General features: G+C 48.4%; 1 protein-coding gene across 1 annotated transcript; it reads right to left on the bottom strand.

Moving 5' to 3' along the window:
• Positions 1-1,807: 1,807 nt before the first annotated feature.
• On the bottom strand, positions 1,808-22,291 carry LOC135260195 (leucine-rich repeat and immunoglobulin-like domain-containing nogo receptor-interacting protein 1). Its single transcript, XM_064345387.1, has 3 exons — positions 21,868-22,291; positions 6,065-6,141; positions 1,808-4,491 (listed from the first exon to the last, which is right to left on the bottom strand). Exon 3 carries the CDS (start codon positions 4,477-4,479, stop codon positions 2,599-2,601), a length of 1,881 nt encoding a protein of 626 aa, XP_064201457.1. The 5' UTR covers positions 4,480-4,491; positions 6,065-6,141; positions 21,868-22,291; the 3' UTR covers positions 1,808-2,598.
• Positions 22,292-25,411: the final 3,120 nt, after the last annotated feature.

The following is a 25,411-nucleotide window of genomic DNA, read 5'->3' as shown; positions in this document are numbered from 1 at the left end:
TTCCGGTGTGAGCATGTCTTCATGTCTTTGATAAGCAATGGGGCCATGTGTCTGCCGAAGTTTTCAAACCATTTTTTATGACGGAAACTACAAGAAAAGGCGGGTAATTCCCAATTATTTTTATATGTTATCATTTAGCCTTTTAGTGTGATATACCCCGATCAGTCACAACACTAAAACCACCGGCCTAATATTGTGTAGGTCCCCCTCGTGCCGCCAAAACAGCTTTGACCGGTTTGCGGCTTCGCAGCCCCATACGCAGCAAGCTGCGATGCACTATGTGTTCTGACACCTGTCTATCATAGCCAGCATTAACTTTTTCAGCAATTTGTGCTACAGTAGCTGTTCTGTGGGATCGGACCAGACGGGCTAGCCTTCGCTCCCCACGCGCATCAATGAGCCTTGGGCGCCCATGACCCTGTCCCCGGTTCACCGGTTGTCCTTGGACACCCCACAAGACCTGCCGTTTTGGAGATTCTCTGACCCAGTCGTCTAGCCATTACAATTTGGCCCTTGTCAAGCTCGCTCAGATCCTTACGCTTGCCCATTTGTCCTGCTTCCAACACATCAACTTCAAGAACTGACTGTTCACTTGCTGCTTAATATATCCCACCCCTTGACAGGTGCCGTTGTAACGAGATAATGATATTCGCTTCACCTGGCAGGTGGTTTTAATGTGGCTGATTGGTGTATGATGGCAATATTAGAATACGAAGCAACGATAGCATTGACTAGTCTCATCGTTATAGGCTAACGACGATTATTGTTGTTTATGAAAGTTTATTTGCAAACCAAAATGTGAGACCAAATGTGCTTTAATTAGGGATTTCTCTTGCATCCTGGGTCGCGCTTTTCGACCGGGCACACGGCAGCTCCATAAGTAAGAAACATCATTCAAAAAAGCGGTTGGAGAAGATTTCCCACAGAGCAGAGTTCCATTAACAAAAGAGGATTTGGCAGAGAGCGCGCGCAGGCTTTAATACACACTCAAAGCATTAAATTATTATAAGGTAAAGTCAACTCAAGTGATTGGCATCGCATCTCTAAGTGTTTACAATCTGTCGCTAACTCCCTTCTCCTTTCCATCCGATTCTAATAATAGACACACTCACCATGTCCACAGTCTGTCGTATTTTTTTCCGTAATCTGCTATGTACAATGACAATAGCAATCTTCAAAATCACACCGGGAACAGCAAAACAGACGAGAAAAGGACAAACAACGTAATCACAGATCAAGTAAGATCTGACAAGGATACAATAATAAAAAAAATTGCGGTGTAAAAACAACGGTTTTCCCTTTCCGCACGGTGGCACTGTTAGTGCCTGCAACAAAATACTAATATGAATTGACATGAAAAAAATGAACGGTAAATATTTAAAGGCTCTGCCAGCAGGTTTTCGTATATAAGCCCTGGGCCCCTTTGCGAAAGGGTGATATGAAGCGAGACTGTGGCCCAGACAGGCCCATATAGGAGGGGGTCGAAACACTCGGAGGTAATCCAAATGGGTTTAAATCCCCGGTCATACACGTGATTATTATTTTTCTGGGTTATGAGAGAGAGAGAGAAAGAGAGAGAGAGAGAGAGATTTGCCTTCCACTGGTGGAATTAACTCGTGTGTGGGAGACGTCTGGTCGAAAAAATGTCAGTGTGCCCGCGAACGCCTGAGCATCCGACATGAGGTGTGTTTCGAATTATACAGACCGGTACATATTCAGAGAAGTACATTGCACTCTTGCGAAATTGTCGGTCTCGGGAAGTATGTCCTTAGCACCTCTTTCGGAAAAAACACGCAAAAAACACAACGAGGGTGTAATACAAGCGTTTTTTAATTTCAAGTCCAAACGCAATAGATTTTCTTTCACAAATGCCGTAGCAAAACAGAGAATGAACTATGTCATGGTCTGTAATGTAGTAGATAGTGTCATTTCCGTTAACCTGGGCTGTGCTAGTAGGAGTAATAACCTATTTATGTAACCACCCTGATCAATTCTCACACTATGGGTTTGCAATAGCATCCTTTTCAAAGTGCGGAGTTATTGTTTTTTTCCAGCTGCAGAATAGTAATGTTTCTTTGAATAAAACTGTGGACTGGCTAGACCATTTTATACTATGATGTTCCATTATGATCTAGCTGTATAAATGGATTGTGTGTTAAAAAATAACAATAATCTGTGTAAGGTGCTCTCTGTAAATGTGTCTAAGTGTGACTAAGATGTAAATATACTAGTGTAAAAACCTCCAGTGTTACACTTCTGTGTGACTTAAAGAGAACACATAGCCACATTGAAATATCCATGTTAAAAAAAACTGAAAAGTCCAGTTTCTAACTCCAAAAGCGAACTGCTCTGGTGACACAGCTTGGCATTAACAGGATTTCTCAGTTTGTGTCCCACACAACAGTTTGAGGAGCGTTCACGGGTCCTCCTAAATCACCTTGCCGACACGCCGAGACACCACCCCGTTGCTTGGCGACCACGACCACACCCGCAACCGCGCCCCCTGACTCTACTGCAGTTGCTTGGCTCTGCGCCGCAACTGTAACCAATGAGGGGGTACAGCCCCGCCCCCCTCCCCAACACTGCCCAATCACATTCTCAGATGAGCTTCATGGTGAACCTGCCCGTCTCGAAGCGGTCGCCGCCCTGCCGGCTGGCCCCCCCCGCGGGGCGGGGCACGAAGTCGATGGTGGCGGTGTGCTTGAGCTGCCCCTTGCTTCGGCTCCAGAAGAACATGAAGACGAAGCAGATGACCACCGAGCTGAGGAAGGAGAGGGACCCCATCGTCACGGCGATCACCAGCGTCTTGCCGTCGAAGGGGAAGGGGCCGGCCCCCTGGGCGGAGCCGTTGGCGGGGGCGGGGTTCCCCGAAGGCGGGGCCCAGCCCTCGGAGAAGAAGGCCGAGGAGCGGTTGCGCGACGAGGAAGAGAAGGAGGAGGAAGAGGAGGACGAGGAGAAGCCGCGGACGTGGAGGCCGACGGAGAAGCTCTGGTTGCCGGCGGCGTTGGCGGCCACGCACAGGTAGGTGCCGCTGTCCTGCACCTGGGCGTAGCGCACCTCCAGGCTCCCGTCGGGCAGCACGCGGACGCGCCCCGTGGGGGAGAGGGGCGCCAGCTGCGGGGTGAGCCAGGAGATGGCCGGGGCGGGGTCCCCGTCGGCCCGGCAGGAGAAGAGCGCCGTGTGGCCCTCCTCCACCCTGGCCTCCTGCGGCTTGCGGTTGAGGATCCGCGCCGGCCGGCAGGTGAACAGGCCCGGGAGCTCCGCCTCCGAGAGGCCCCGGAAGCCCCGCCCCTGCGCCCGGACGGGGGTGTGGCAGGCGGGCGGGCGCCCGTCGAAGTCCAGGCGGAGGCGGCGGCGCACCACCCACAGCAGCCGGCAGTCGCAGGCCAGCGGGTTCCCGTCCAGCCGCAGGGTCTCCAGGCTGCCCACCGCGTGGAAGGCGGCCTCCTCCAGCGTGCTCAGCCGGTTGGCCGACACGTTGAGCAGCCGGAAGCGCGCCAGGCCCCGGAAGGCCCCGGGCTCCACCCTCAGGAGCCCCGCCCCCACCAGGTGCAGCTCCTGGAGGCGGAGCAGGTCGCCCAGCAGGTGGGCGCGCACCACGGCGATGGGGTTGTGGGAGAGGTCCAGGTGGCGCAGGTAGACCAGGTGGCGCACGGCGGCGTAGGGGACGGCGGTGAGGTTGCAGCGGGCGACGGTCAGCGAGGTGAGGTTGAGCCCCAGCAGGCTGTTGGGCGCCAGGGCGCTCAGCCGCGGGCACTGGGAGAGGCTGAGCTCCCGCAGGCGGCCCAGCCCGCGGAAGGAGTCGTTGGGCAGCGCGCTGAGGCTCAGCCTCCGGAAGCGCAGCCGCCAGAGGCCCTGGAGCTGGGACAGCGCCTCCGTGGGGACGGAGGTCAGGTTGCAGCGGTCCAGCTCCAGCTCGGCCAGGCCGGCCAGGCCCGAGAAGGCCCGGGGTGAGACGAACACCAGGTCGTTCTCCCCGGCCTCCAGCCTCCGCAGCCCCCCCAGCTCCCGGAAGGTGTGGTCCAGGAAGACCAGGATCTCGTTGCGGGACAGGTCCAGCAGGCGGAGGCCCGGCAGGCCGGAGAACGCCCCCACGGGGAGGATCTTCAGGCGGTTGCCCCCCAGCAGCAGGGTCTGGAGGCCCGGCAGCCCCTGGAAGGCCTCCACCTCGATCATGGAGAGGACGTTGGCGCTCAGGTCCAGCTGGCGGAGCTGGGACAGGCCCAGGAACCCCCGGCGGGCCAGCGTCTTCAGCCGATTCCGGGAGAGGTCCAGGAGCCGGGTGTCCCGGGGGAAGCCCTCGGGGACGGACGAGAGGTGCTGGGAGGAGCAGTTGGCCTCCAGGCGCTCCTGGTGGCAGGAGCAGCGCGGGGGGCAGGGCCAGGGGGAGGAGCTGGCCGGGGTCCCGCCCGTGGCCACGCCCACCCAGAGCAGGAGGGCGCTCCATGACCCCCAGCGGACGACAGACTCCACAAACATCTTGGGTCCTCCCTGCATGGGTAGGGGGGTAGGGTTTGGGACCGGGGGGGGGGTTACAGAAAGGACCATCAGCTCAAACCTTCGGTCTCTATTTTTGCACTCCCCCCTTCTCTTCATCTCTCTTTTCTCTCTGTCTCTCTTTAAAATCCAAAACCAAACTCAAATGTGATTTATTTGTCAGTAAAGAGGGCCGCTAAAGCAATAAGAACCTAGACGATGACAAAGAAAGAGCGACCCTTCCCCCGTCCCACATTCCCACACAGTCAGATTTTCATTAGCAGCTGAGATAAACAGATAGATGGAGAGAGAAAAAGAGAGATAGAGAGAGGGAGAGGAAGGAGAGGAGGGAGAGAAATGGAGAGAGACAGACGGACAGAGTTGTGCTCTCTCCGAAAACACAGCCAGCAAAACCACTCGGGGGGGGAAAACTTCGTCTCGCAGCTCGCTTCATTAAGCCTGCATTTCCCTGCGTTTGACAGATGCAGGGAAAGGATGGAGGTAAGCAGTGGCCTGAGGGAGAGAGGGCCACCGAGGCACCAGCCAAAAAAACAAACAACCAAAAAAAAAAAACGTGGAAAAGACTGAAGCCCCCCCCATGCCTGAATACCGCATGTTATTCTGCTTCCCCTTAACTTCAGCTACAAACCTAAATGTCATAGATGTTTGGAGTCATTCCTGGTTATGGATGAAATGCGCTGTATAAATAAAGATTGACTGATTACTGTGTGCTGTTGTGTTGCTGCAGTTGCTGTTTTGTGTTTTGTTTATCATGCCCATGAAGCTCTATTCAAATTGAAAATCCACACTGAGAGAAAGAGAGAGAGATAACAGGGAGATGGGGAAATGGACAGATAGAAAAAGGGAGGGGGGGAAAGAGATTATAAATGAAGAGCGAAAGATTAGAGAGTAGAGAGAAGAAGAAGAGCGAGAAAGAAAGTGAATCAGAAGGGAGATGGAGATAGATAAATGGAGAGAAAGAGATGAGTGTATGAAATTCATGCGTATGTTGGGGGGTGGAGATGAGGACAGCCGCACACACACACATACACACATACACTCTCTCTCTCTCACTCTCTCTCTCTCTCTCTATCACACACACACATACACTCTCTCTCACACACACACACACACTCACACACATTCTCTCTCTCTCACACACACATATACTCTCTCTCACACACGCACTCTCACACACACATACACTATCTCTCTCTCTCACACTCACACACCCACTCACACACTCACACACAGTCTCTCCCTCTCACACACACCACACACACACACACTCTCTCACACACACACTCACACACACTCACACACACACACACACACTCACACGCACACACACACTCACACACACACACACTCACACACACACGCACTCACACTATCTCTCTCTCTCACACTCACACACACACACACTCACACACACTCACACTCACACACACACACACACACACACACACACACACACGCACACACACACGCCCCTCTCCCCGGGGGCAGTGCAGGTGGGTTTGAGAGGCAGGACAGGCTGTGGCTGTGCTGGGTAAGGAGGCCGTTTCGTGGGCCAGCGATGACTCACCTCTTCTCTTCGGGGCGACGCGCTCTCATACCCAGCGAAACGCAGCCTCGGTCATTCCGCCTCCGTCCCGCCTGTGCCTGTCAGCGACAACGGCAAAAACATCATCTTTATGTCACTTCATTCAAAAGGAGTGGTGTGGCCTAATTAAAAATCATCTTTTTTTTATCACTTATTTCCAAAGAAATGGTTTGGCTTAATTTAAAATGGGCTCTGGTGTGAATTGAGCGTTCTGTGTGTGAACCTGATGCCCCAGGAGCAGGGCGACAGTTTGTGAAAGAGTGCATAATTAACGTCTGATTTGAAGACATGGTACTTATTTCCTCTGTGTGTGGAGAACTCCTTGTCTTGTCCACTCTGGACATGCATAAGTTCTGTGGTACTGTATGGTCTTGGTAATTTGGAGTACATGGGATATCCAGGTGTAACAAGAAATTCCTCGCAGGATCCATATGGAGACTTCACCAAGAACTGACCCAGGATCAGGCTTATCCAGCCTTAACATAACCCCTGCTCACAGCTAATCACTTTAAAACTGATCCAGAGACATTTTGTTGAAAATGGAAATGAAATTTAGGCTGGTGAGTAAGCAGATACACTACACTAGGGCAAAAACAAAGAATTATAACTGGGGTTTAAAGATATTTGACCCTGTAGGGTGATGTGGCAAGCAGACAGAAAAATTCACACTTGCGTCAAATGTCTGTTCACAAAAAATGTGCACTTGGCTCTAATACCTGCAAATTAAGCATCCTGACATCCACTCACAGTGAACAAAGCACACAACCCTACAGCACAACTCCACACAACACAGAGTGCACAGTCCTACAGCACAACTCCACCCAACACACAGCACACAGCCCTACAGCACAACTCCACACAACACAGAGTGCACAGTCCTACAGCACAACTCCACACAACATGCAGCACACAGCCCTACAGCACAACTCCACACAACACAGAGTGCACAGTCCTACAGCACAACTCCACCCAACATGCAGCACACAGTCCTACAGCACAGCTCCACACAACACAGAGCACACAGCCCTACAGCACAACTCCACACAACACACCACACAGCCATACAGCACAACTCCATACAACACAGAGCACACAGCCCTACAGCACAACTCCACACAACACAGAGCGCACAGTCCTACAGCACAACTCCACACAACACGTAGCACACAGCCCTACAGCACAACTCCACACAACAGACAGCCCTACAGCACAACTCCACACAACAAAGAGTGCAGATCCCTACAGCACAACTGCACACAACACAGAGCGCACAGCCCTACAGCACAACTCCACCCAACACACAGCACACAGCCCTACAGCACAACTCCACCCAACACACAGCACAGTCCTACAGCACAACTCCACACAACATAGAGTGCAGTCCTACAGCACAACTCCACACAACATAGAGTGCAGTCCTACAGCACAACTCCACACAACACAGAGCGCACAGCCCTACAGCACAACTCCACCCAACACGCAGCACACAGCCATACAGCACAACTCCACCCAACACACAGCACACAGCACAACTCCAAACAACACGCAGCAAACAGCCATACAGCACAACTCCACACAACAAAGAGTGCACAGCCCTACAGCACAACTCCACACAACACACAGCACACAGCCATACAGCACAACTCCACCCAACACACAGCACACAGCACAACTCCACCCAACACACAGCACACAGCCATACAGCACAACTCCACCCAACACACAGCACACAGAGCCCTATGATGTGTGTCGTAGACCACTTATGAGTTGAGACCCACGTGAGAGAACAGCACTGACCTGTCTGTCCGTCCGTCTACCTGCCTATCTAGAGCCTTCTGAAGCAATCTCTTGCCAGAAAATTCCCCGGCAAACAACCGCATGTCTCAGGACATGTATATATATATATAGTCTTCATTCTTAGTTACAAATCGGACCTGGAAGGAGCAGATTGCATTTGACCCTGACCTGCTGTCGGCCATTTTACCAGGACCACTGACCAGAAAACAGCAACATCTGGTGGGCCCCTGGAGGGGGGGGGTGCGTTCTCTGGAGGGGTGAGGGGGTGTTTCAAGGGTGAATAGAGCACAGAAGCTCTGGAGCACCACATAAACGCTGAAACAGAAAAAAAAACCAAAAAAAAAAAACCAAAACAGCAGGGGACCAGGCCCGAAGGCACCGGCGTCTTCTGCTTGACACTCAGGCGCTGCTCGTTTCCCCTGGAGCGCCCAGAACAGCGTTCGCCCAGCGCTCATAATCAAGCTATTCTCAGCACAAAATATAAAAAAGGGACACCCCCCCCACACACCAACACCACCAGCACAGGGCCTGGACCGGCTCCGACAGCTCTGCCTTAATAAGGGAAGTCATGCAGGAGATCAGGGCAAGTGTGTGCATGCATATGTGTGTGTGTGTGTGTGTGTGTTTGTGTGCGCGCGTACATGCATGTGTGTGTGTGTTTGTGTGCGCGCGTGTGTGTGCGTATGTGTGTGTGTGTGTTTGTGTGCGCGCGTGCATGCATGTGTGTGTGTGTGTGTGTGTGTGTGTGTATGCGTGCGTTTGTGTGTGTGCGTGTGTTTGTGTGTGCGCGCGTGTGTGTTTGTGTGTGCGTGTGTGTGTGCGTGTACCTGTGTGTGCGTGTGTGTGCATGTGTGCGTGTGTGTGTGTTTGTGTGCGTGTGTGGTGGGTGTGTGTGTGCGTGCGTTCCTGCATGCACATGCATGAGTGTGTGTGTGTGTCAGTGTGTAAATGTAAGTGTGTGTGTGAATGAGTGTATGTGAGAAAGAGTGAATGAGTGAGTGTATGTGTGTGTGTGTGTGTGTGTGAGAGAGAGATAAAGTCGGAGCATGTGTGTGTGTGTGTGTGTGTGTTTGCGTGTGTGAGTGTGTGTGAGTGCATATGTGTATTCATTTGGTTTTATACTAGCTTTCAATGAAATGGAATTGATTGGTGAGGATCGTGAAAAGGCATAAGTCTGTGCTTGAGGTGGGAGTGGCGCATTGAGGTGGGTGAGCGCATTGAGGTGGGGTGAGCGCATTGAGGTGAGGGTGAGCAATTGATGGGGGTGAGCACATTGAGGTGGGTGAGCGCATTGAGGTGGGAGTGGGTGAGCGCATTGAGGTGGGGTGAGCCATTGAGGTGGGAGTGAGCCATTGAGGTGGGGGTGAGCGCATTGAGGTGGGGTGAGCGCATTGAGGTGGGAGTGAGCGCATTGAGGTGGGGGTGAGCGCATTGTGGTGGGGGTGAGCGCATTGAGGTGGGGGTGAGCGCATTGAGGGGGGGTGAGGATTGGGGGGAGTGCCATTGAGGTGGGGGTGAGCGCATTGAGGTGGGGGTGAGCGCATTGAGGTGGGAGTGAGCGCATTGAGGTGGGGGTGAGTGCATTGAGGTGGGGGTGAGCGCATTGAGTGGGAGTGAGTGCATTGAGGTGGGGTGAGGCATGAGGTGGGAGTGACGCATTGAAGTGGGAGTGAGCACATTGAGTGGGGTGAGTCATTGAGGTGGGGGGAGCCATTGGGTGGGGTGAACGATTGAAGTGGGAGTGAGCGCATTGAGGTGGGGGTGAGCGCATTGAGGTGAGGGTGAGGTGGGGTTGAGCGCATTGAGGTGGGGTTGAGCACATTGAGGTGGGGGTGAGCGCATTGTGGTGGGGGTGAGCGCATTGAGGTGGGGTGCACTTGGGGGATTGCTATTGTGGGTGGTCATTGAGTTGAGGGGCCATTTGAGTGGGTGACACTGGGGGTGATGAGTGGGGAGTGTGGGATATGGTGACCAAGGTGGGTACTTGAGGTGGGTGGCATGGTGGGTAGCACATGAGGGGGGCATTGGTGGGGAGGCATGGGTGGGATGGATTATGGGGTAGGTGGGCCATTTCTGGAGCTGTTTGGTGTTTATATTTTTTGGATGTGCTGAGGCAGTGACTAATGCAGAGGCTAGAGACCATGACTGGAGGAGATAAGGGATGTGTCTGAGAGGGCTGTGTGTGTGTGGGCGTGTGTGTTTGTGTATGAGTACGTGTGTTCTTGCATGTAAATGTGTGTGTGTGTGTGTGGGCGTGTTTGTTTGTGTGTGTGAGTGCAAGTGTGTGTGCGTGTTTGTATGAGTGCATGCATGTGTGCGTGTGCGGGTGTGTGTGCCTGTGTGTGTATCAGTGCATGCATGTTTGTGTGTGTGTATGTGTGTGAGTGTGTGAGCTTGCACGGAAAAGGATGTATGTTTGTATAAGACTGTGTGTGAGCTTGCACGGAAAAGGATGTGTGTTTGTATAAGACTGTGTGTGAGCTTGCACAGAAAAGGATGTGTGTTTGTATAAGACTGTGTGTGAGCTTGCACAGAAAAGGATGTGTGTTTGTATAAGACTGTGTGTGAGCTTGCACGGAAAAGGATGTGTGTTTGTATAAGACTGTGTGTGAGCTTGCACGGAAAAGGATGTGTGTTTGTATAAGACTGTGTGTGAGCTTGCACAGAAAAGGATGTGTGTTTGTATAAGACTGTGTGTGAGCTTGCACAGAAAAGGATGTGTGTTTGTATAAGACTGTGTGTAGCTTGCACGAAAAGGATGTGTGTTTGTATAAGACTGTGTGTGAGCTTGCACAGAAAAGGATGTGTGTTTGTATAAGACTGTGTGTGAGCTTGCACAGAAAAGGATGTGTGTTTGTATAAGACTGTGTGTGAGCTTGCACAGAAAAGGATGTGTGTTTGTATAAGACTGTGTGTGAGCTTGCACAGAAAAGGATGTGTGTTTTGTTATAAAAAGATGCTGTGTGTGAGCTTGCACAGAAAAGGATGTGTGTTTGTATAAGACTGTGTGTAAGCTTGCACGGAAAAGGATGTGTGTTTGTATAAGACTGTGTGTGAGCTTGCACGGAAAAGGATGTGTGTTTGTATAAGACTGTGTGTGAGCAAGCAATGTCTCTCTGCTCTGCGGTTCCCGGCAGAATTGGGTCACTGTCACAGTCAGACAGAGCCCCCATCTTTAAAAAAAAATAAAATAAAAAAACAGGTCCCGCTCAGAACAATGGGGGATTACTCTTCATTTCATTTCTGTGGGGCAGACACTGCAGCCTCTGTAAGCCAAGGCAACCAAAAAAAAAAAAAACGGCCGTTAGAATCACGGCAAAAAAATAGGGAAAAGAACGTTCTGGAAGGCAATTCAACACACGGCAGCCTAAATTCTACACGCAGGCACCCTTCACGGTACGGTGAAGTTTCCTTCTGGTTTGTTCCGGAACGTTGTCAGCATTCCTCTCCACTCGAATGCGCAACTCAACACAGTTGCTAAGGTGACCAGATTCAATAATGCTGAGCTGATGCTGGTGAAATTGTTAAGGGAAGGGGGGGGGGGGGTGGGGCATATCTGTAATATTATTCATTTAATACCCTTTAATCCAGGTTTAATTTAGTTTGTTTTAATTCAGCAAATTAATTACATCCGTGCCACACATCAGTCATTGGCTATAGCAACCCAAAATTTGTCCCCCAGACGCAATATGTGGAACAAAGAGCATTTCTGCCCACAATACGGAATGCCCTAGTCTATTAGTAAGCATGTTTTGTTGAGTGATGATGTTGGGGGGGGGGGGGGGGGCGTCCAGGGACAGAAGGAGATGATGGCCTCCCCCATCACATTTACGAGGATAAACAGCTGCAAAAAACGGACGGCGATGAAAAAAAAATCTCATTAGTCCACGTGACACCTCCGCCCTTTCGCGAGCTTACATGTGGTATTAAACTAATGCCAAGGCAGAGGTTCGCCTGTTTCGCTGAGGTTCATTTTGTTTACGGTCGTTCGCTCCGTTTCGGGCCAGGAGCGGCTCGGAGTTCGCGGGCCGCCTCCGCCCTGCTCGTTCCCCTCTCTCGCGCGCGCACGTCGCCCGGCGGCTCAGACCGCGGCGAGCGGCGCACGGACGGACGAGCGGCAAACAGGGAGGTAAGAACGCGGCGCGCTCGGCTAAAGGGCAGCCGACCGTCTCCAGCATTTCGACAAGCAACTGGACCTTTTTCCTCGTCTCTCTCTCCACGGCCCGAAAAGAGATTTCGCTTGCGGCCACGTCTGACAAAAAGGCCGCCGATGCTGTGTCTCCAGCCCAGACGGAAGTTTTTTTTACCCGTCGGAAATGAACAGGGCGGGCACTGGGACCGAAGCTGCCTGAGATGCCTCAGCGCTCCGTCCCGGTTCGGCTGCAGTTCCGGTCGATACCTTGATCTTCAAAAAGCCCCAGTTCCGCTGATTGGACAGGGGCACGGGGCCGCGGTTCCTCCTCCGATAGCTGGTATTCTGCCGCCGCTGGAAGAGGGTCTAACGCCCAGCCGCGTACAATCGAAAGCCGAGATTATCAGAAGTGCTGGAGTCTCCTTAATTGAGGGCACCTGAACCGGCAGGATTTAGAAAGAAATGAAAACCTGCTTGTGGCCCATGCCCCACTCTCACCCCCCCCCCCCCCCAACTCCTGTACGCCACCTCCAGAAAAGCCATTCGAGCTCCTCAAAAAATCTGGAAATATGGGAGTTTGGAGAAACTTGAACTGTTTATCAACCGCTGCAAAGATCAAGAGCAGAAACTAAAACAAAGACAATGCACATGGTGGGTTCACAATTTCACACACACACACATGCACACACGCACGCACACACACACACACACACACACACATACACACACACACACACGCATGCACACACACACACACACACATACACACACACACACACACACACACACACACACACCACTCAGACACACCACACAGACATACATGTGCACACTCACACACATGCTCTCTCTCACACACTCATGCGCAAGCATACAAAGATATGAACTTAGTCCCCTAGTCCCATTTCCCTCCAGGTGCCCCCCTCCCCATTCACAGCCTTCATTAAGGTGAGCAAACCACCCCCCCCCCAAAAAAAAAAAAAAATTCCTGGATGCACCCACAATGCTGCACCTCCTCATAACTGCTCTAACTAGCCTGAAACGGCTCTGACCAAACCTGCCCCCCCCCAAGTCCCCAGGGCCCCCTGACTTGACTGCAGTCAGCTGCAGCAGCAACCTGCCCAGGACCTGGGGAGCCACAGGGCCTATTTCAGCACCTAAAAATATTTTTAAGCTGTGAAATACACAGCTAACCAGCATCACCTCACAGCTGACTCAGTGAGCTGTCTGCATTTCATTTGGGGAAAAAAAACAAACCAAACAAAAAAAGAAAAAAAAAGCATTTCAGTGTGTGGTCTGTCAAAACAAATTATCTGTAAGAGAGAAGCCAACTCTTACACATTTTAATAATGCTTTGCCTCTTTTATAATATACTTTAAAAAATATAGCATATTCATACACGGCATATTGTGTGCTGCTCCTGCTGGTTAGTTAAACGGACGTTACATGCAGCAAACTGTGTGCGTCTGTGAGTGAGGGATGGGCAAGAAATGAACACTGCTTATCAGCCAACTGGTGCAGAGATATACGTCTTTATGTGCCCCTGTGATATGAACGTGTGTGTGTGGGTATTTACATACACAGCCATGGTACAGGGCTGGTTCTAGGCATAGGCAATATAGGTCTAGGGTGCTATCCATATTGGGAGGGGAGAGGGGGCAAAAGAAAGGAAAAAAAGGAACGCCATGTTGCGCTCATTGGTAGTGGGCGAAATCCCCTCCCCCCACCCTGTTCCACCTATGGCGGACACATACGTGAGCACGTCAGGTTTCAGTGAGAGCGAGCGCTATCTGCCACAGAAGGTGAGAGCAGGAGCTGAGCCAGGACTGCGTCTCGCCTGGTCCAGGGGTTAGTCTTCAGCTCAGCGCGTGACGCGGTGAGAATGTGTGTGTGTGTGTGCGTGTGTGTGTGTGTGTGTGAGTGCGTGTGTGTGTGTGTGTGTGTGTTTGTGTCTGTGTGTGTGTTTGTGTCTGTGTGTATCTGTGTGTGTGTGCGTGTGTGTATGTGTGTGTGCGTGTGTGAGTGTGTGTGTGTGAGTGTGTGTGTGTGTGTGTGTGCGCTTGCATGGTATGGATTTGTGTGAGTGTGTGTGTGTGTGTGTGTGTGCGTGTGTGTATGTGTGTGTGCGTGTGTGTTTGTGTGTGTGTGTGTGTGTGTGTGTGTGTGTGTGTATGTGTGTGTGTGGTGTGTGTGTGTGGTGCATGGTATGGGTTTGTGTGTGGTGCTGGGATGGTTGTGTGTGGGTGTGTGTGTGTGTGGTGTGTGTGTTGTGATGTGTGCGGTTGTGTGTGTGGTGGGGGTGCGTGCATGGTTGGATTGTGTTGTGTGTGTGTGTGTGTGTGTGTTTGTGTGTGTGTGTGTGTGTGTGTGTGTGGATATGCTTTCACAAAACTTTCACACACTGTGTACACAGAAGGAAAGGACAGCAGGAGTCTGTAAGACCGGGTTAGGCCTGGTGTCCTGCCGTATAATGAGAGAACTTTCCAGCAAAACCCTCATTGATTCTGAAAGCATTTCAGACGGCTGCTGTGCCAGCGTGGACCACCATGTAAAGCCAGGGTATCTCTTTCCTCTCTCTCTGTCACTCTCTCTCTCTGTCTCTCTTCCTCTCTTTCTCCTTCCTTTTTATCACTACTGCGGCGCAGTGGGTAACACCTGGAGTGACAGGTGTGCGTTTGGCCGTCTCGGTTCCTCCTCGAACCCGAGCTCCGCTGCTGAAGCCGAAGTGTGGCTGACAGCTGTGGTGCCGTGCGTCACCCAGGTGAGTTCATCCCACCTCCTCCGGGTTGGCAAGTTGTGCTGTAAAGCACTTCGTGATCCTGAGAAGAATGGCAGTGTATAAATGAAAACACTTTTCTTCTTCTTCTTTTTACTCTTCTTATTATTACCGCTATTATTATTAAAAGCACTGTGAGATCCTGCTCTGCTATATAAAAGAACTTTTTGACAGCGATAATCATTGGTAAAAGTACTCTGTGGTCCTGCAAGCTGCTATGTAAATGCCATTAACAACTGCCTGCGGTTAAAATGGGGGGGGGGGGCAGACGTCTTCGGCACCCTCACCTCTCCGGTCCCCATTATCCGGGAGATCGTTATCTATCGCAAAAGTCAATTATTTTTCTTTTAAAGAATAAGCCGGTAACAGACATGGAACAAAGGGGGGGGGGGGGGGGCTTGAAGCTTAACTGGCAAACAAAGAATGGGGATGGGGGGGGGGGGGGCGAGGGGAGGAGGGGAAGGGTGCATGAGAGACTGTTCCGACCATGAGTACATCAGAGCCTGGAAATTAGGGTGCAGACACTGTCCTGGACAGCTCTGACTGGAAGGATTACACCCCCCCCCCCCTCCCCGTCCCTTCCAAAAAAACAAACAAGAAAAAAAACATCTGCAAATAGCAGATCCCTGTACCAGGGATTAAGTGCCAAAACGGGACATTTTAGAAACATCCTGGTCTTGGATATCTGGGACATGGGAGGAGCTGTTCAAATGAACCCAAAAGCACACACGCGTGCGCACACAAGCATGCACACATACAGGCAAACGCACACACAGACATGCACACACACACACACAAGAATGCACGCACACACTCCCCAGCATGCACACACACACAAATGTCAGACAATGTCCAATAATGTATTAGGCATATCAGGCAATACCATAGCAACATCAGTTCAGGAAACTTCAAGCCACATCAGGCAACTTCAGGCAACGTCAGGCAACATCAGGCAACATCCGCAACTATGAGCAACATCAATCAACTTCAGAAAAAAATCAGGGAACATCAGGCAACTCCAAGCAACATCAGGCAGCTTCAGACGGCGTCAAGCAACGTCAGGCAAAACTAGCCAACATCTGATGGCAGCAAGGAAGACTGAAGTCACCTGACCTGTTTCAAAATTTGAGGCCTGTGGAACACCTTCTCACCTGTTCTTACTGAGTCCAACATTCCATTCCAACAGCAAAACGCAATTTTTTAAAACCTGTCTTTTGTCCCATTTTGAAATGCTCGGCTGCACTTAGCAAAATGCAAAATGAAGCTTAACTGAATTTAATTACAATGGAACTGCACTGAATTGAACTGAAAACCCTGTACACCAAACCCGCTGTTGATTTCCACTCCACAGTCCACCTCTACTGAGCTGGCATAAGTACCCAGCAGGCACCTGCACACGGACCAATCAGAGGAGACTTCTGTCAGCCTAGGTGAAGTGATAGCCAATCGGTATTCAATATTGTCCATTGGGCCATGGGCATATGTCAAAATATGGGGAAGATGCATTAAAACGAATAGACTTTTTTTCCTTCCTGGCCTCAGTCTTTGTTTCTAGCTGAACGCAGAACAAGTCACTGGTAAACCATCAGCCATAGAATGGCATAAATACCGGCCACATAGCCAAATCCTCGTAATAAAACTGGTCGGCTGGATTCTCCTCCACCAGCGTCCTTGTGGCGCTTAAAAATTAGCGCTTTTTCCCCAGGCTTCGTTTTTAAGGGGTATTTAATTTGTGTTTTTGCCATCTATTACTCAGAATGTAGTTCCTTTCTTGTGAAGTGAATGACTGTTGAAGGGGTTCCACAGAAGGTTGCTAGATAGGGACAACCCGTATGAGGTAACAGAGCCGAGCCTGTAACCAGGAGGCTGCAGGTTTGAAGCCGTGTAAGGGTGCTGCTGTGCTCCCCGAAAGGAATCATGGCCTGAAGCACTTCCGCTGTTTGCAGAGTCTGAATGTATTGAATTTACACTGGGCTAGGGTAGCAGTGGGTAGCACTGGTGCCTCATAGCAAGAAGGTTCTGGGTTTGAATCCCATACGTGATCATTCTTTATGGAGTTTGCACGTTCTTCCCGTGTCTGTGTGGGTTTCCTCCCACAGTCCAAAGACAGGCGGGTTAGATTAAATGGAGGGTCTAAATTGCCCCTTGGTATGAGTGTGTGCGTGAATAATGTGTGTGCCTCGTCGATGGACTGGCGACTTGCACAAAGCATGCTGGGATAGACTCCACCCTGTTTCTGTTTTTTTTTGTATTTTTTTCTTTTTTCTTTTTGTTCCAGAACTCCATTGCTTTCAGTTGCCAGTAGTGATTGTTACATACAGCATTAGAATGCTCAGTTAAGAACACTGTAATCACACATTTGTGATGTCACACCCTAAGGGGTTAACTGCACCAGCTTATAGTTTCTTTAGACAGCTAGCTGTCCTCTCCATTCAAGATGTAAAACCCTTCAGATTGAAAGATGAGCACTGTGATGCCTTCAGAATGGTTCCTCAGCACAAGCTGCAAAGAAAGGCCAACAGGTGCACATGCACTCAGGGGACGAATTTCAGCCCATAAATCAATAATCAGATTCAAAAGTGAACTCCACTTGCATCATCTGAGCCAGGTCATTTGATTTCTGATTAGCTGGATATCTTTCATTGCATTTCAAAGATACTCTGCATGAAAAGAGGTTCAAGTTTTCTGAGAACAGAAACAACGAAAACCCCTCTCACCCCACAAACATTCAGTGTCCACCAATCACCTGCTGCCGAAAGAACAGTCAGTTCCCCTCACATTTCAGAACCGACCCTGCAACAGTCTAGGGCGGTGCTTCTCGACACTTCTGCCCCCAAGGGTCCCTGTGTCCATGCAAATATTCCACCCCCACCCCCTTCACAGGAGACATGATAACCTGTCTGGCTGACATCACTGCGGCTCCATCTGTACAAACATCAACGCAGTTAGTCAAGTTGAATCCATTTAACCCTTAAAAGCGATTTTTAAAATTTTGATGTTCTAGTAAAAACAAAATCCTGGCATTAACGATGCTCCAATAAGCACTCGCTAACCAGGAAATAACCTCACACATTGAATATCCAGATTGCACGTTCAGAGTCAACTCTGTTAACTCTGACTGAAACCCACCCTACCACAGAGTCTCCCAGTAAATACATAACAGGAACAAAGTGATCATGGGATGTAGAGGTAAGACAAAGATGGGGGGCAATCATTCTACCCACACACAGTAAGGGAATACCGTGCAGTTACATTTCCTGAAACAATCGCGAATCGATAAGGACAACTTCCTCTCCATAATAATTCATATCTGTTGCCCTTGACTGACCATAACCATTGCTTTAATAAGTTTCATTGTAACAAGTTTCAATCACAATAACTGCTGTCCAAGCAAAATCATTGATCAATTTCTTTTTTCTACCCAGCCTGCATTTGGGCTGTCATGGCAACAACTGGATCGGAGGGCACAAGACTGGAGGGGATGGAGGGGTTTTATCGATGGCCTATGTTCCCTTGGGAATTTAAAGGCTTAATCAATCAATCAATCTGCATTTGGGTATTCATCAACTGGAATATGGAAAAGTCAAAACTACGAATTATGGTAAATCATTTTATTTAATCCAAAGCAATCATAAAATCAATTTAAAGAGGTTTTTGGTTTGTGGAAAAAAACACCCTTGAAACCCTTGAAAATTAAAATATATATATTTTTGCCACAGCTCTTTGGGATGAAGCAGAGCAAACTCACCCTGTACGTAATCTGATCGCCGTTTGTTGGGTTATCTAACGCTAATCTCTTTATTGTGTCTTGCGTAAACACAGAACTCCTCACAGCTGTCTTTGGCAGCTTATTTACTGTTTCTGTTGATAGCATTATTTTAAAACAAGGCTACGGTTTTTTTCTAAGGGCTGGCCTGAAAAACAATCCAAAAGGCAGTCCTTCCAGGTGTTTGTTTGGTTACTGGCTGCTTTTAGCTGGGCTCGGCCTGCAGTGAGATACGTATGGAAAATTCAACAGAAAATTTTAATTGGTGGCAAGGTTGCTAATATCACCTAGATTAGCAAAAAAAAAAAAATCAGGAATCCTTTTTTTACATTGGTTACCTTAAAACAGGGATCCCTAACCTCGGTCCTGGAATGTCGCACGGTCTGTTCGTTTTTGTTGTTCCTCAGCACTTACATGTAATCGATCTATTAAAGCAGCTGGTCATGTAGTTAACTGGGCTCGCCAGGTTTCTTGCGTCTGCATTAGTTTTATTGATTTAAAGGTATGGAAACTCCAGACCCCCCCCCCCCCCTTACGGAGTAGCATACTGGTCTTTCATTACATGAATATGTAGCTGCTCCTATTTAAATCACTCATATTATGTGCAATATACACACAGTGTAAGCCAACACAGAGCGGAGGTATGAGAGATGTGTAAAATGTCCCCCAGGACAGGGGTGTACAACTCCAGTCCGGGAGGAACGGCGCACAAGCTGGTTTCTGTTCCAACCGGCAATTACCCTGGCTACGTTTCCTAACCAGATTTGTGCTGCAGTGCTGGTTCACTGCCAGAGTGGATCACAGTAGGACAAATAGGGTATCCGTCTACAGCTCTAGCTGAGGCGTATAAATAACACCAGATCATGATATGGGCACAAAATTCAATAATTAAGCGTGGAGGTTGACACAAAATCCAGGAACAGGCCAGCACCTTGCAGTTAACACCCTGCTCCAGAACCAAAGATGAGGCCCCAAACTCACTCTCTTAACCCCCTTAACAGATCTATCACTACCTGGCTCAGAGACTTTGAACCTGATCCCCCCCCCCGCCAAATTGTCAGCTTTGCCAGGAGTTGGCAACCCTGGTCCAGGAATACCATAGACTTCCCTGGTTTTCCACCTCCCAAGCCTATAACTAATTAACTATACTAATTAGAAAGCTTAACGAACGCAGGCGACCATGTCATGGAGGTGCCCAGCCGTCCACCATTCCGGCTCTGAATATTCAGGGTCAGGCTCTCAGTAATCCACAAAAATCTTGCAGTCAAGCTCAGATGGACACAAACCCAGAAACATCACCAGCACTGCAGGACCAGTGTTGCCTATTACCCCTGATCTTGAAGGAAAGACAAAGGCAGACCTTCAGTCTAAATAACAGGAAGTGGGACGTCCATGTTCAAAGAAACACATGGAGCTGACTTCAAGCTGAAAACAGTTGCCCTGTGTTGGTGCAAGCATGAACCCATGTTCCTGTCTTGAGTGGTGTTGCATACGTACTGGAAATGCTTTAACTCTTTAGGCCCTGGTGAACACAGAATGTGTAATGGAAGAAAGTTACCAATCAAAAGATAGAGCCAAAACATAAAGGGTTTGCCAGTTACTAATTTGTGGGGTAAGAGACATATGTGTGAAAAATGTTGAATGCACTTTTTTATTAATGTAACTTCAGGCAATGTCTCTGCTAAAAGAGAATGTTGGCCACGCAGAGGAAAAATAAGAAGAATAAAAAGAAGCCTTGTGATTACAAAACGATTTCTGTATTTAGACAAAAGCCTCTTTTGCACTTGTACCAGTGCCAGTTTATGGTAGCTGCCAGTACAAGTATCCAGCCTACAAACAACAACCTTTCATTTAATGGCCCATTTAGCGCATTGGATTTAATAGACCATTAGGGTCTAATGATAAGCACATCACGGATTTATATTTGACTTCCTATGCTGTTTTTAATTCGTAAAACATCCACCACGTCGTTAATGCTACAAGCTCAACTGCCTCGAAGCCGAGGGAAACGTTTTAACTTGTTTAACTTGTTAGGGACCACTGATAGCCTAATGCAGCCCTCAGCAGTGAAGTCATTTCAAAGCCTAGAGTTGACCATGGTGCCTACAGTCCGCATGCCAAAACAAATCTTTAATTACAACAACTTTCATTTTTTCCGCCACCTAGAGGACAATTAAGTTATGACAATGTAAGATCTCTTTCCTTCAAGCTAACGGTAAACGGTAATCATGCTGCTTCAAGGAGATCTAACTTCAGCCTCTCTTTGTTTTCCTGAAACACAGTAAGCAAACCGCTCATTGTATGTTGAAAACTCTTTAGCAAACTTAACCTGTATCAATGAGCGTGTCGTCATACATTTTGTGCGAGGCCAACAAGCACAGTATGAGGCAACATCAGAAACAAACAGGAGCGCGCGACAAAAATTGGCTACACAGAAAAATAATGAACACAAGTGTTGTGCAGGCTAACGCATTTAACGTATTTAGTTTTCACGATAAAAGTGGAAATGGTGGTCGTGGAGCGGCACATACCAAGCTGGATACGCTCTAGAGGATGCAAGATTATAGGAGGCAGGAACTTGTAGTTAACACTGCGAAAACATAGCTTCACCGTTAAACTTTTCATCTTAATGAAAGGATGTGGATTCACATATCCATAGCCGACTTTTGTTCACTGTATTTCAAATGAGCATTGCATTGCTACTGTGGTTGAATGTACGCCCATTTCGCAGTAATATGTGCACTGTTAATTCTACTGTTAACATACGGTCGCATTCTGGAATTTGGGACCAAATGTTATCTATTAAGAGTTGATTTGACACTGTTAGAGTAAAATTAACACAACATGTTACTGTGTACGAGTGTTATCAATAATAATAATAATAATAATAATAATAGATATACATTATTATATTCGTATGAGTATGATTATATTTATTAGTATTGTTGTTATTATTAGCAGCAGCAGCAGTAGTGGGCTAGCAGTAGAAATTATAATTATTACTATTATTAAAATATGTTGGTCGATGTAAAAAAGCAGCTTATTTCCTCAATGAACCGTCCTTTCACTGATGTGCGATTGAAAAAACTGTCAGTTTTCATTTCGCTGTCCTGCATCTGTATAGCAGTCTCCATCCCCCGAACAACAGTCAGCACTCTTGACAAAATTAGTTCGAAACATAAGGTTTACTCTCATCCTACGCTACGAATCAGTAATAATAAATAACGTGATAATTGTTATTGGAATAATATGTTTACACCGATTCATAAAAAACAGATCATTAGGTTACCATGCATGATTCAACACGATCTTACCCAAAGTAGGATTCACTTCAGACCTGGAAAACAAATGCCTCCCATATTTTTGTTGCAGCTCCCGTTTCAGATGTGCAAACACGGCACTATTTCTTAAGCGCTTAGCTTACATGCTGTCTTTGTGCAGGTGTGCCAGACGAAGTGATAATACACCTGAGGTCAAACGCAAGAAAGAAAGAAAAGTATTCCGCGGTGTGGGACCCTCGGAACACGACCCCCTCGGCCAAAGTGCATCCACAGTAACTACTTTACTGAGCGTATTTCATATTTCAGCAGTCTCCCGCGCGGCGTTTCCACCAAACCGTTCTTTTAGGCTGATATTTTTCTGGGCTTCGCGGTGCCGAGGTACAATTGGCCCTTTAATCAGTCTTCTTTCCAACCCGTTATGATTCCGCGCGGCGTCTTGTCGACTGAGAGAGAGAGAGCGAGAGGGAGGTGGAGCGATGTGGAGGGTGGGGGGGTTGGGCCGGCTGCTGATGGAGATACTGCAACACATTAATAACGCTTTAAAAGCCCCACGTGCCGACATTTAATTACAGGCCACTATGAGTTCATTATCATATGTTCTGTAACTTCAGCTCGGTTCCTCACGTCTGAAACGATAGAAAACATGCTTGTGTATTGAATACCCTGAAAGGATTTGTGTGTGCGCGCGCGTTGATTTAATAAACAAGACGATGGAGATTGTGCCAGTACAGAACTTAATAATATAATTCATTATATAACATAATTTATCTGGGAGCGTTTTTTAAAATAGAATGATGGGAAGCTACTGACGGCTCGGCAAAATCCACAGATTTCGGTAAAACACGAGATAGAGGCCAAATTAAGGACGGCGAGTCATGGAGACGACGGATACTCTAACGCTGGACTAGTTTAGCTAAGTGACGGAAACGGGACCCGCGACATGTCATTAACAGTATTTACACCGCATAATATGCGCAGACAGTGGGCAGGGAAATGCCGTACCTTCATTTGAGGGATAGGCTACGAGTGAAAAAGTTCAGCAGCATGACGGCTAGTTTAGGTAATAAGTAAAAACTTAAAAAAGGGTTACAAAGACCCAGGCATGGTACTATGGAAACTACGATCCGAAACGTTGTCAGGGTTCCTGGCTGTCTTCGGATTCTGAGAATCTGTTTTCAACCAATAAATAATTTTAAAAAAAAACCTAAATTGCATTTAAGGGTGTTCGGCTTTTAACGGTTGTCCAGACGCAGCCATAGTCTGCTATTTGATTAAGGGGTAGAGGGGACTCCCTCCGGCTCACTTAATGAATTCAGCACCCGGCTATCCGAGTTTAGCGTTGAGAGAGAACATCCTCGCGGCGCACGGATACCCGAGGCGATAAGAGAAGCATCTGGCGCCGTTGATGTAAATGGCTGCGTTTCCGAAGAGGGAACACGTAAAACAGATGGTGGCGCGCGAGATAATTCAGCGGCAAACGCGGTTACTGAGCGACAGCGCTGCCTGTGTCACAAGTCCTGGCCTAACCCGAGAGCAGGACCCAGCGGGGCCTTCGCTCTCAGATGACTGGCAACTCAACGCGTGAATGGAAAACAACTGTAATTTAAAAAATAATAATAAATAACTGGTGAGATCCTGACCTGTGGCATTCTCCTAGCATTGTTTCACAATATAACACTCAATAGGACTTTCACACACACCAATGTTTCATGAAGTCAGGGGTCTGTTCCATATTATATTAGCCAATTAATGTTCTGATGGAAATTAAACAATATAATTATTTTAATTAATTGCCCGAATTGTAACAGAATTCACCCCAACCTTAGCCAGCCAGCAAATAGGCCTACACGTTAGACCCGGTAAGTCTGCGCACCTTGTACTGTACGTCACTTCGGATAAGTCTGGACTCCTGGGTCCATACATGCCGACTGTGACCGGGAAGCGGTAACTCTTGAGGCAGAACTAGCACATCGCATCCTGCCAGTGAGGTGAGCTTCATTCCCCGCACACCCCTGGGCGACCTTCCCCATCTCCCAAGCAACTCCTGAGCATAATGTCTGCCCCACCCCCCAAGCTGATTCATTGATTGATTTATTGAAGGACTGATCGATTGAGTGGTTGCAGTGTCCTCCTCAGATGGTCTGCCTGCAGTAGTTCAGCCGTTACTCAGCATTTGAAGAAAAGAAAAAAAGGAGTCAGTAACAGGCAGCACGTACTTCGGTCTAGTCTGCGCTCGTCAGTTGGTAAAGTAGGGCGACGGACACAAAGGACATCCGCAGAAGCGATTAATAGGTGATAATGACCGGTCAGCGACATGCGCCCTTTTCCCCAGACTGAAACGGCGATACGGCCTTGGATAATTATGTTTTATAACGGAAATTCTCTCAAAGACATTTCCTCGGAATATTTATTTAATTCGTGGCCAGTCTGCCCAGCGAATTTAATGCTACAACAAGCCGAGAACCCTCATGAATACAACAATGAGTCCAGATCAGCTTTTAAATTCAGCTGCACGTCATGACATGCTCATGGAATGCACTAAATGCACTGAATTGTTCTCAAATTTCAGAAAGGTCACAATATTTTAGGACAAATGTATTTTTTGCAGCTCCAGATATTTTGTTTAGGTAGCCTATATCACACATTCCGCTAGTCACACTAGACCTTATGATATAGGCCTGTATATTGGGATGGCAGGTATGCCGTCCAGCCAAGTTACGCCTTGGCGGGGGGGCACGCCCCATACCTACAGCACTGAGAGTTTGGTGCTTTTCACGGTTCCCCGCAGAAATAACTGCAACAGTCACAGACTCTCAGCCCTTAAAAACATTAATTTCTGGACATTCTTACCACATTTCAACATAAACAACTTCACACATCCACACAATAGAGCCCCAAACTAAGGGGATTTTGCTTTTTATCCCTTTTCCAGCTACAAAGCCCACAATATGCTTTGGAATGTGCTTTATGTAGGTATTCACCAGCAGTTTTGTACATTAATGTAAATGTCTTGCATGAGGAAATTTTAGTTATTTGACACGTTGGTGTTGTCATGTTTCTATCTTTTTGTTTCTATTTTTTCCTTTTTGGGCTGCCAGTTGGCGGCACTTCTCAGTTTTTGTATTTCTGTTCATTCCCTCATTGGTTTCCTGTGTAAATTGTACTATTGTTTTCCATTATTTGTCTCATTATTTAATCATCGTCCCCATCTGCCTCTCGTTATCCCTTCCCTCTCGTTTGATTATGTATTGAGTTCACCTGTGTCTGGTCTATTTAAGTTCTTTGTCCCCTTGACATGGGTGCTGGTTACTTGTGTTTGTTTCTGACTTGTATGTATCTGCTTGCCTGTGTTTCTGAATGCGTTTCATGTGTGTTTCTGCCTGCCCATGTTTTGACCTGCTTCTGTATTTCTGCCTGTTCGTTCCTGCCTGGTTTCTGTCCTGCCCATGTTCTGCTCTGTGTGTGTTTTGTATTTTGAGTTTTCTGGTTTGTGCTTTTTTTGGAAGTGCCCTGCGTGGCCTTCTGGTTTCCTGATTTTTTTTTTTGTTCCCTGTTGTAAGTAAATTCTGTTAATTTT

Source organism: Anguilla rostrata, chromosome 8 (assembly GCF_018555375.3).
Source record: "Anguilla rostrata isolate EN2019 chromosome 8, ASM1855537v3, whole genome shotgun sequence".
Lineage (NCBI taxonomy): Eukaryota > Metazoa > Chordata > Actinopteri > Anguilliformes > Anguillidae > Anguilla > Anguilla rostrata.
This window is presented reverse-complemented; position numbering and strand designations above follow the sequence as displayed.

Coding starts and splice junctions, on each gene's coding strand:
- LOC135260195 (XM_064345387.1), bottom strand. CDS start 4,479: ATGTTTGTGGAGTCTGTCGTCCGCTGGGGGTCATGGAGCGCCCTCCTG.